At 36.8% G+C, this 13,241-nt stretch overlaps 1 protein-coding gene across 3 annotated transcripts in view; it reads right to left on the bottom strand.

The window, feature by feature from the left end:
- The window catches only part of VPS13B (vacuolar protein sorting 13 homolog B), a 479,360-nt gene that overhangs the window by 57,958 nt on the left and 408,161 nt on the right, over nt 1-13,241 (bottom strand). For all 3 annotated transcript variants that reach the window (XM_063327260.1, XM_063327261.1, XM_063327262.1), the window contains exon 40: nt 6,266-6,462. In XM_063327260.1, coding sequence (XP_063183330.1) covers nt 6,266-6,462 — 197 coding nt within the window. The remainder of the gene's footprint in view (nt 1-6,265; nt 6,463-13,241) is intronic.

The raw sequence follows: 13,241 nt of genomic DNA, 5'->3' as shown, positions 1-13,241 counted from the left end.
TGGAAATAAAATTTGTATTTACAGGATAGAACGTCTATGGGAGTAGACTAGAGTCAGAGAAATGGGTGGCTTTTCTTTGTTCTGCCACGGATATTCCTTAGACTGTTGGAACAAAGCATGGAAGTAAATCCAAAAGCCACCAAAATTCATATGCTGATTTAGACCATTAAATACTTCTGAATTTGTGAAACTGATTACTTCTCTCAGAATAACTGTCAATATTTTAAGATTTTTTTTTTTCTTATTGCATTTTGATTAGAAACAGAATTTCAGGGACATATGGAATTAAAATAGAAAAAGGGTAGAGGGGTGTAAATAAATATTAACCAAACTATGAGAAACTTTAAAAAAAAATAATTACACTTTGATATTCTGAATTAAGACTTAGTTTGTACAAACAACCATAACACTAACTGCAGTAAAAAGAAAGGACATTTATTTCTGAAATTTGAGGTTTATTTGGAAATTATAAATTTATTTTCCTCAGAAACCTATTCCTTGAGTCACCTATCAGTGACTCAGCATTTTCATTTCCTTAGATATGTTTTGTTTGAGATAGATGTTTTCATAAAATAAAAAAAACAAAATACCCCCTCCAAGTTATTATTTAGTCAAATTTTATATATCTGCTTTTTATTTATTGAGCATTTAGTGTGATGGGACCTTAGTCATTTCTCATTCCTAACCACAATGGTTACGGGGCAACATGACATGCTTGAGGCAGGAGGAAACGCGGCAGGGGCTTCACATCAGGGAAATAAAGCATTTAGCCATTCTTTGCTCTGATATTTCTGCCCCACAAGCAGCAGATCAAGTGGAGGTAATATTCTGGAACTCAAGATGTTGGGAACAAAAAGACTGAAAACTACCTTTTGTTTCCTCATGGAGAGTCACCTTAGAAACCAAAAAGGCTGAAAGGATTCCCTAGCAAACTTCAGAGTCCAACCACGTGCTTAAAATACTAACCAGAGAGAAATGGCAAATGAGGGTGGGACAATGTTGCTCCCTGGGACAGAACTGGCCTTGCAACCTCTCCCATGGCAGGGAGGGACAAGGGCTGGAAGGGGAGGACTGAAAGGAGCAGGACAGTGTGGGCTAAACCACGTTTTAGAAGGGAAAGTCACTCTACAGAGAGAAGATCACCTTCTAGAAATAATCTGAAAAGAAATGCAACACAGATTCTTTCATCACTGTTTTACTGTCTGATCAGACTTTGTTCAAGTGTTGTTTTATCTGTCAAGGGATGCATTTGATTTTTCTCAACCAGAAACCCTATCCAGAATTATAGCCCCCATGTTGTTATGAAAATACAAATACAGTAACAGTATAAATCAGTTACAGTACAAAATATACTCAGAGCAGCATCCAAATTACTATAGTATTATCTTAAAAAAGAACTGTAATAAGAGATCATAATATCGAGTGAACAGTTTTTAAAGGGGGACTTGTAGTCCTTACAATCACTACCATGACCCTCCGATTTTAAATTAAATCCCACTAAAACTTTTTGCCTAGGCAGACTTCCGTCAGACCTTTAGCACTGCTACTTTCTCCTTTTACCTTGCATAGAGTACAGAAATAAAAGACACGGTCCTTCATCACATGCTGTGCACAAACAGAACACAACGCAGTGTTAGCTGGAAACCCAGGAAACTTTCTATTAAGTCTTGGTGAACAATAGTAGAAGCAGTAATATCGTAGAGGTAGATATGATTATGAAATCAAAACTTGTGCATCAAATGAATACAATATCAAAAAATCCCACATTCTCTTGGCTGCTTTGGAGCTACACAATGCAGTGTGGACTCTCCAAAACTCTTCAGCCAGGGAGAAAAGGAATCACTAGCTTCTACTGCTTTGTGTTTGGCACAACATGCTGAGGGATGGGTGTAGCAAAACCAGAGGAAATTCTAAATAAAACTGACCTGACTTTAATACCAGAAATTTCTTTTTTCTTTTTTTTTTCTTTTTAAACTCTGTGAAATATGAGAATTTTTAAAATGGAAAATACCTACGTTCTAAGTCATTATATATTATAAAGCGTGATAGTTTCACATCATGCAAAGCAGTTCAAGTTAAATACACGGCAACTGGGAACAATGACTTAACAGTGACCTGCATTATTCTTGTTATTTTAAGAGTGGAATATTTAAACCAAAACTGCCATTTGTGATGAAACTGCAACATGGGAAAATATCCACTGGGAAGAAGAAAGAGACCACTTAACTCATTTAATTTATGACTCAAATGCTGGTCTGAACCCAAATTGTTAGAGGTCAAAATCCAGTACATCATCTACTTTGAATAAAAGCTAAAACAATTAGCAAGAAACATGATCATGATTCCTCGCTTTAATTTTTAAAAAGTAGCAATTTAAGGCTTATTTAAAAGTTTTTGTACTTGTTTCATGGTTTGTATCTTAAGGCATTTTCAATTACTATTTCGCATTAGTATGTCAGTAATTATAAAAATACTGTTTACATTACACAGGAGATGCACAAATATATAAAACATCTTGTAACGTAACCCATTTAAACAGAGAATGATGAACCCTCCCAAGCAGACCAGGGAGGGGGGTTAGTGTCTTACCACCCAAACAGAGCTTTAAAGAAAAGTAATTTTGATTATAATTTGCTAGTCCTGCAACATGAAAATGCAACCTATAAAAATAACTTGTTCTAGGATAATTTCCTTTTAATCCCCCATTTTAAGGTTTTCTGTAAACAGTCATTTTTGCCATATATGATTTGTTCCATAACACTGAAGGGGATCCTAAAGTATTTCACTTAGGACTTCAGATTTGTTCATTCATTGAATAAACATTCATAAATGTTCATTCAAACCTTATTCATTCATTGAATAATGAATGGTCCACAAAATTCTTAAAAACAAACAACATACCCATATATACTATGTCCTTAACCAGACAGCCCCTTGATGTTTACATTTCTAAATATTTCCTGATCAATGTCAGAAAGACCTTGCATATCACGGGATTTGGATCATGACATCTTTGCATATTCCCATATTCATTATCTGTTGATACGCTTCAGCCTGCCGGCCACTGCTCAACACATCACACATCATCTCACAAACATTTTTGTTTTCATGTCACATGAGCCACCTAAGTTTTATACTTTAAAACTAGTATTAGGAATCAGTAATAAAGTACTTACGGGATCAGCTCTCTGGTGTTAATGATTAGCATATCATAGAGGTTACCACAACCCCCCCCTCCCCCCGCAGAATTTGAAGGAAAAAATATTATCATTGAGCAGCAGCTGCATGCATATGGCAGCTGTTAGAGTCTGACCCAAAATACAAGATCAAACTAAGAAAATAAACTTCAACACGACTAAGCGGTTTTATACTTTACAATTAATAGTGAATTAAATTTGCTAATCAGTCATACAGTTACAGCATGTCAATGCCATAATGTCAAATCACCACGAGTCTCCAGGAAAACCAAGATTCAACTTTTATACTGTCTTCACTTCTTGCTCTCGTTCGCAGATACCCTCAACCTTGAAGTTCCCTGGTCTAACACTCGGCACCAGCTTTAAGCACAGCTCCTTCTGGCTCTTCTCACAAGTCTAAAATCCCATGGTAAACACTTGCTTTAGGAACAAGCCTAACATTGAAATTTACCATGGCAAGGCAGTCTCTCTCTCAAAACCCAAAATAGTTTGGGATTTTTTGGTCAAGTGGAATCCAGAATATATTTTAGGGTGCTCGGTCACAAGAAAATACCCATACTAGTAGCAATATGTTTGATGAAGATAAAGCCAGTTTCAGCAAAGTTACTGCCAATATGGACTTCCTATCCTACTAGGGATCTAGAAAGGTTGGCTTTCTCTGCAGGTTCACCGTATCTGTCACCATCTCCTAAACCAGACTTCCCTTTAACAGAACATGATCCTTTAGGGCTTAACTGTTACCTCTGAATTGTTCTGCAGCTGTAACTATATGTATTTCAGTACTGGTGAACTGTCTCAAAACCTCCAGGAGAGTAACATGTGACTAGCATGATTTGCCCTGTCTCAAAGAAGACGACCGCGTGCCTCAAACACCTGATGTTGAGGTCAAAGCCTCATCTCTGAGGAACAGCTGCTCTTTTTCTGACCCATTAAATTTCCCTGTGAAGGATCACCCCAGGATGGTCAGGACTACTTCTTCCACACCAGTCCTTCCTGCAGTCATCCTTAAGAAAGATTGCAGTACAGCCTTGTTTGAAGCCAGTGTAAAGAGAGATCAGTTTGAATTTCTATCTGAAACTGTGGCTGTGAATATAATCTTTCCCCTTCTCTGATTGAAATCAGAGGTTTTCCTCACGTATCCCTCAGGCTTCTGGCTGGAGTTCACCCTGACCTACATGAATCTTTAACTTTCCAGCCTACTGTTCACGTCGGTGTAAACTACACCTCTTAAAACTATTATAAATTCCTTAGGCCACCAAAAGTACCAGGACTAGTGACTGCAGTCTCCATGCATGTGCCTAAGGAGCTGGCAGTTCATAACACCTCCCCTCGACTTCCCTCTTTCTCTTCTGTTCATTAACCTTCAAAATACTTCAGTAGTGTGGTGCATATTTTTTGCTGCCTTCTTTCCTTTCCTGCTATCCCTATTCCGTGAACTACCAACGCTTTGGTTTAATTCCTGTTCTTTCGGTTGTAGTTTCTGGTTTAGCTGTAGGCGTACACACACAATCTGGAGGACGTAGTGCTTCTAATACCATTGCTATTGACAGAGCAATTGTCTTTCTTGGAATCTTCTGGTACCTCAAGGCCATTAGGATATTTCTATCCCTTTATAACTTGGCACACTGATACCACTGAGGATGGTCACTATTGTGGAGCAGGCCTGCAGCCTCCCAGGTGAAAACTCATGAGTTTAGACCTTCTAGGCAGGTGAATACATGTCATGCTTTAAAATGTTTCTGATGTTAATCACAGTCCAAACTGGTTTTATATTCTTTTTTCAGTATTTGTATTTCATTTTAACCCCAGCCTCCTTCTGATCGATTACTACTCATTAGCTTACCGGGGCTCCCTGAATGAAACACTGCATATAGTGATGACCCCTATTTGAGCAGAAAACAATAAACATGGTTACAGTGCCAAATGCCTTGATGAAAAAAATCTACTAAATTTCACTGCTTCATTTTCAGTTCCCACCGAGTTCACATTTCTGTGGTGTTAAGCTGACCAGGAAGGCAATTTTGCCAAGGTCCCACATTCAGAGGAATTAACCTTGTCTAAAACACTTAACTTCTCAATGATGAAAATGCATTCTTTCACAATTAACATCAAGAAATCATTTCCAACCTGATACTATTAATGGAAACCAGATGTTTAATTTTCTTCATTGATTTTGTTAGCCATGTTCGTATTTCCTGATTTCTCTGAATTCTGTAGCTTCACGTAACATATATGTGGATGCCACAGACTCGTTCAAGCATTTGTTCATACAAAGGCAGCAACAATCAGAAAATACCATTGATCCAACAGAGTCGTTCTGGGTTTTCAGCTCTAACTATAAAATGTTAAGAAGGTCTTTGAAAGCAGCTCCACTGCTGTTTGTGGAGAGAACTTGTGCTCATTTCTTCTGACTCTACATATTAACCAAAACCGAATGAGTACAAATAGAGTGGATATCTGTCATTGCACATTGTTTCCAGCTGTAAACATAATGAAAAATGTATCCCCAGTGTTTGAAAATGCCGATTAAATTTTTTTACTGTTAGCATAGTAAGCAAGCTGTGTGAATAATAAAGTAATGCTCTTGAAGTGCTAAAGTTTTGTTTAATATATTTAAAATAGACACTTCACTTGGCTTCTTTTAGTCATTGACTTGCACCCAGGACAGAATAAAGGCAATGTACGGGGGGTGCACGGAAGAAGAATATTTACCACTATGTTATACGATGGATTGCGCCTCAGTCTTCTTTTGTTCATTAGCTAATTTTACTGCCTTGTGCAGCTAAGAGGTTTCAGGGTGCAGCCTGTTTGTCTTCACTTTTCAGTAATCCTTGTGTTCAGAAAATTGATGAATATGATGCTGCCAGGCTCCCTGTAAATCCAAGATAGAACTCTTTTTGTGCACACTCCATGCTCTTGCATGAAGGTGAACTACAGTGTGAAGCTCATTTAAGACCAGCGACTCTTACCGCTTATGAAAACAGTAACTTATTTCCTAAATCTCTTGAAAAAGATCTCTCAAGAGTGTAGCGTTAGATTTCTGTTTTTCCCTCCTCCTTTAAAATTACCTTTGGTCATCAGCCGCATTCTGATTGCTGTTCAGGACTATCCTCCACAGATCGGAGGCTATGAGCTCTTTCTGATCCTTCACAAGGTTGATACTGGGCAGCTGTAGTTCACAGACTTTGCTTTCTGAGAGACTGAATTCCCGGAATGCAACAAATGATTTCTGAAGCTCATCCCAGTACTCCAAGCTGCAAGGAATCTGTTATAAAAGGGAGAAGGCATAATTACTTTATGCTTGATTGCAAATATAATGGGATATACTGTACACGCCGAAAGTGCAAAACTAACTAAGCTAAATAAAAGTGAGCTGTCATACAGAAAATCAGAATTGTAACTGTTACTCAGGTTGCGTGCTGTCTTGATTTAAGTTAAAATGTTTTTAGAAAGTCATTGCAGTATAACACTTCAAACTTTCTCTTACTAGGTACAGAAATAGCTACTTGTTCCACAGTACCCAAGAATAACAATGACGATTCAACTAATTGTTATTTGTATAGCCAAAAGCCAACAGCCAAAAAATCCATCAGATGTCATCACACCATGGTATCAAGGACATGCTAATCATCATTAAATTTGTTTTTGGCTTGAACTAGCTCTTTTAATCTTATTACATAACAAAATATCATTTTATTAATTATTTTATGGTCATATTAAAATGATCAAAGATGCAAAGTAAAAATGATTATGGGCAGCATAATGTCTTGCGGTGGGCCAACACATGACTAAAAATCCTGGTACAAATCATGAAGTACTTGTAAACACAGGATCAATTCAGGCAACTCTGATTCTGAGAACCCAAACCCAATAAATACATAATAGCTTTTGTTTAATCACATCCTAATTTTAAGTCTGTAAATAACCCACTTGGATTATTCCTGGATGCATCACTGAATTGGAGAGAACGTTATTAGAGATGTTTCTAAAGACAACAGAAAACAAATTTTTAATAAAACCATAGATTTTAAAGGAGTGTGTCTTAGGCCTCCTTTTATTTTTTTTTTTGGATAATAGCATGAAAGTGAATGAGAATATGAATTTAAAACAAACGAAAACTCAGGAAGATATGAAAATTTTAGAATTAAAATACAGAAATCCACAGTTATGGTACTTGTACATGCTCAAGAAATACTAAAAGTCAAGTTGACATAAAGCAAATAGTAAAAAACCAGGTGTGTATGTGCTACTACCTTTTTTATCCCTGTGTGTCTGTGTATAGACGTACACATATAAATAACCAGGAAAAAAGTAAGAATGTGGCAGAGATGCAAGTAGATCTAGGGACAGCTAGAAAAAGCTCCGTAAGTACTCTTCCTTTTTACTCGGTAAGGACTATGATGCACGTGCAGGTGACAGCAGGCGGATTAATTCACAGGAATGAAGGTTAAGAAGGAAAATTCAGGGAGCTCAGTAGTTCGGTCTTGGGAGGGGAAGGGAATGTAAATAATCACCAAAGAATTCTGGAAAAATTAACATGTGGAACCACCTGAAACATGGATTTTTACTACATTTGTCAAGTCACAATGATACCTGAAGGTTGAAAAAAGCAACCACAATCACTAAATTTTTTTTAGGTCAGGATGGAGGGGGAAAAAAAAAAAAAAGAAAACGAAAAAAGTATCTGATAACTTCCAGCAAAACTCTGATGCCACTAACGTATATCACAGAGTAGGACAGCAATATCGAACAGGACTGCGGATTTAATTTCAAAGACTAGAGTCTGAGAAAAATTGATTGATTTAACATCAAAATGCACACATCATATATATAAAGATAGCAATACATTTATTTATAAGCTACATATTCAATTAGAAATGGTGAAGATATGTAAACGTCAGCTGGAAAATTATGATGAGGTATGATGATGCCTGGAAAAAGTAAATGCCATCCTGAGAGACATCAGGTGAGATATTTCCAAAAGCGAGGGGCAAATATTAATCAACTTGTATAGGACAACAGTGGGGCCTCATCTGGAGCATGGCACACATTTCCAATTGTTCATGTTAAAACTGTATTAACTCACACTGGGATTGTGCAGAGTTGAGGACCAAAAGAAGGAAAACAAAAGGAACATGATTGCTCTACCCAGACACTTCAGGAGAGCAACAGTTAGAGAAACAGAGAGGAAATGGACTATGGAAACTATGGGTCAAAACTGAGTTGCTCTGTGAATAAAGTGTAAGGCTAGAAACCCGAACAGAAAAAGGTAGGGTGGTTAAGGACAGCTTGATTTGTTAATAAAATGGAGATAGTAACAAGCATTGCCTCGGTGGGAGCAAGCTGGGCTTGATGACCCAGGAGACATCTTTCTTTGTTCTGTGTCGTTTACTCTCCAATGGTGCTGTGCACAACAGCAGCAATATAAAATATTACATTATGGTGTTTGTAGCCATATTTCAAAGTCACACTATATTTACTCTTTTTGCTCTTAGTGTCACTATGGAGTTTTAGATTTCTTCAAACCTTCTCAGTGCTGAATTATTTTAACCTTTAGTGCCTGTGGACAAACACTCAAAATTACAATACCACAGCAATGTTCCTACCCTTCAATTATGGCTATGTTCAAGGAATTCCCCTATGTTAACGATGAACACATAAACAGCAACTTCCACAATTCACTATCTTTCATACTACATTGTGGAGTCATTCATGCTCACGAACTTCTTTTCTAAACCTCCACAGTCTCCATAAACATTTGATTTTATTAAAAATATTGCAACATTTGACATATTTCCTACAGCACAAAGTCTTGGAATTATATAATTACAAAAGGATCTGTATCATTTCTGAAAAAAGGTTGCAGACTTTCATGGTTGGACATGTACTTCTACCTACAGCAGCATTTATTTCTGCATATTTTTAAATCTCAGTCCTTAAAAAACCTTGAGATTTTTTAGGAACCTGACTCAATATGTTTGAATTCTTGGTTTCGTCCTGTGCTTCCTATTGCCTATCAACACCTAAATTATCTTTTCCTGTCAATGTTGCTGAGTAACACATGAGCACCAAAAGTCTCGTAAAGCTATTCTACTATTTATAGATATTTCTTTTAGATTACATCTCACAACAAAACTTTTTTTAATATGCAAGTCTCCCTAATGAGAATCTTATAAAATTGGATCAGAATGGCTCGTAGTGGGCATTTTAAGAGTCTGAGCAAGGTGATGAATTCTATTCCCATTGTGATTAATGAGCTGGAAGAACAAGTTAAAGAGCACAATAAAAGAATTTCCGAAGTGGCACTACAATACAAAAACCGTACGACTATCACTAAGGCTAGAAGAAAGTAATATGGAGAGACTGAAAATAAAGACTGAAAAAAAGGGCAGAGTGAAACTTGAAAGAAAGCCAAAACAGATTTCATATATATTGTTTAAAAACAAAGAAACAAACAAACAAACAAGAGTAGGTACACTGGACTCAGCAGTATGAGTAGCCAGAAAGAACATATCACCTAACAATTAAAGCAGGCTGGTAAGCACATTAAAGATTATTCCTCTTTATTTTTGCTCAGGATTTTTTTCCTAACTGTGTTTTAATATGTCAAGAAATCTACCAGAGCAAGAGACACTACGTTTCAAGACGCCACCGGCACATTAGAAGTAAAAAGTCAAGGACATACTTTATGTGATTGCCTATACGAAATACAGCTCATGCTTTGAGACTGCCCAAACTGTAAGCTTTCTAGTTTGAAGCTTGCAAAAGACTTAGTTGACTTAGAATCTTTGATTCCTACATATCTAGCTTTATTTGTTCTAGGGGGTTTATTACTAATGCGTGATCTGGATAAGTTTAAGGAAAGATGGTAGCTTTGGGCAATGTTAGCTGCCAAAAATAATAGTTGTGAAAGCCTGGAAATGGGCTATAACGCCAGAACTGAGTCATAGGCAGTGGGAATAAGTGAATTAGCTGCAACAAAAAAATCCCCATATGTAGAATTAAATATGGTACTTTTACCTTAAAATATTTGAATAAAACCTAAGCCGTAATTCAGATAATTGTTACCTCTCAGAAAATGTGACCGCTAGTGCTGTCTCTATAAAACTAAACAGTAATGAAGCATATCTAACCACAAACTTTGCTAACAACAAGCATGTTTCTTCAACAGACACTTCTCCATAGCTTTTTGTCTTTTTTCCTAGCTCTCAAAGAAAGTTTTAATTGCATTGATTTTATTCACCTGTAAAATGCAAAAAGTACCAATACAGCCCTTGTCACTTAGTGATTTAACTATGATTTAACTGTGGGCTCAGATTCATTCAAGAATCTCCAAGTTCTGTTTTGCAAGAAAACCATGTACTGTGGCACAAAGACCTATTTAGAAGGATGATTATGGCAATAGAGAGCAAACCAGCAGTCAAATAGTTTTCTTTCAGCAGTATTAACAACCGAGATCAGAAGCAGAAGTGAAAAAGCTTAATGAAAAGAGCCTAAACTCTAAGTACTTATAACGAAAACTGTTAGTAAGATAAATAAGTTTAAAACAAAAGCAGCTAATTTGAAGCTTCCTTCTTTTTCTCCTTACTGCTATGGACTATAGACACGGGAGACCTGAAAATTGTGTGGCACTGTTCTGATGAAGAATGACAATGGTGTATTAACAAATTCTGATAGGAAAGAAAGCAGCTGCCTCTGAGTGACAGTTCCAGTCCTGCCCCCTGCAAGTACAGGACACAAAGAAACAACTCAGCCAAAATAGTTGCCTTGGAGCAGAAATCTTTTGAATTAGGAACGTGTGGATTCAAGTTCTCTGAACCTCTTGTTTCGCTCTATTTTAAGAAAAAATCTTCACATATATTACACTAAGATACACATTATAAGAATCACCTCTGTGAACATATTATCAACTCCTTACAAATACCTTGTCTCAATTTGAGCAGAGATGAAACCTCTATCATAATACTTTTCCCCAAAAAAGAAAAACGGCAAACAAAAAGAAACTCGAAACCCCCCTTAAAAGCTGCATCCTTCAATTCATTTCCTGCAGGCTTGTTAACCTATCAGCAAGACAGTATTAATAACCAACATGAAGTATTCCCACTAATGTACTACAATGTGATAGATCATGTTTTTTCTTATTCATCATATATTGTGTCACACCTTATCTGCACCAGAATCATTTAATTCCCATTTAGAAACTAGGGGTCAAGAAATGCTACAGAATCTGTTAACGCTGCGTTACACATTAATATTTTCACCCATGTGTTGTGCACCCTATTGACCACATGGATACTCCTTATTCCCACTTAAAGTTATGTGAAATAATAAGAAACAACGGGAGAGAAATGACTGTTGATCCATATGTGCTTTTAAAAGGCTTTCATGATCACATGCTTCTAGATGTTCCTGTGACCTGATGTTATCCTCCCCGCTTTAGACTACTTTTCTAATTTGGACTTGAAAAGCCTTGAGTGCACACCACTTATCTCTAGGTACGTTCTATAGCTGAGCTCTCCAGCTGAGCAGAGGGCCACCACCGATGCACTTCCACAAGCTGTCACGTTACCATAAATGATCAGACCTATTGTTCACTGTACATATTGTCATAATGCCGACAGGTCTCAGACGCAGACGTCATTGCTATTTAGGGCAGAAATAATTAAAATATCTCAATTTCTTAGCGAATCTCATCTTTTTCACAGGCACCTTTTTTTGTCTGTAGGAAAAAGCTACAGCCACCTTTTTCTGCTTTGAGGTTGCCGAATGAAGGGTGTATAAAAGTATTATTGTTGTATTACTTAAATAATGGAACATATAATTTTTAAACTCAATACAAAAAATAGACCTTTAACTATCCACATGTAGATCTCTTAGGCTGCAAAATACATCTTGTTCAGATGAGAAAGAAAGAAAGGTATTAACAGCTGGGTTACAGAAGAATGTGCTAATGTTGTTTTCAGCGACGCTTCCTTTTGATTCATGTTTTTGCTAGAAAATAGGCTTCTACAGAATAAAAGTTCATTTCTTGAATCTCAGTGCCTCAGATGGTGGGCGCTTCCTTTTGGAAATGAAGTTATGCTTGTTCCAGAAACAACTACTGTACAAGAAAATGCACACAGAAGACAGGAAGCGTGTGTGTGTTTTATCTTCTCCGAGCAGGGCCACCTAAGTGAAGCAGAAGCAGAATACAATACAAACTAGCACTTTGTGTCAGACGCCAACCCATGCTGAGATTTTAACTCCAGCTTCCTGAGCATGAATAAACTGATTGCTCTGTAATAAAGCTATTCTGTTATTAGGATATTTTACTGTTTTAGGGCCAACTGCCTTAAAAATACAATTTTCCCATTAGGTGAACACAAGTCACAGTAGTAGGAAATAAAAAGCTTTATTCGGATTTTTATTAGGGAAAAATTCTTGGCAATAAATACCAAGTGCATTACTTTTAAATTTGATTTTGAAGTATTATTTATACAAAAATAGCAAAAAAAGCCTTGCAGAAAAATATATTACGTAGAAAATATGCTGAAAAGAAAATTAATATTTAACAGCGTAAAACCTCTGTAATATGCCTGTTCGCATGACACACACAATCCAATCTGACCAGTGGAACAACATTTTGGACAAATGTCAGACACCTCAACATCCACAGTCCTGTTTATCTTACGTGATTGACATTGTGAAATCGTGCTACAAACAAAACCGCCCGTTGGATAACATTTTTTTAGCCTTCCTCAGGGCTAAGATTGTACCATATCAGTGTGGAAAACAGCTGCTCCTGCAACAACTCCAGACCACCGATTTTCCTTTTTCATGAAGATCCAAATTAAAAAAAAAAAAAAAGGATGTGGTGGTTTACAGTCAGGTAAAAATATAGCCTAGTAGTAGTTGTATTTGGATCAGCAGTTGTACTCAGATTAAAAACATTCTATCTGTACAAAGTATTTGCTGTCCCCCAGCTCAATCTCCTTTGTATTTTTATTATGTTTTTTCCATACATTGACACCATTTTGATGTATTACGCTCCTGTATATTTTGGGC

This window comes from Chroicocephalus ridibundus, chromosome 2, assembly GCF_963924245.1.
Source record: "Chroicocephalus ridibundus chromosome 2, bChrRid1.1, whole genome shotgun sequence".
In the NCBI taxonomy this organism is placed as follows: Eukaryota; Metazoa; Chordata; class Aves; order Charadriiformes; family Laridae; genus Chroicocephalus; species Chroicocephalus ridibundus.
This window is presented reverse-complemented; position numbering and strand designations above follow the sequence as displayed.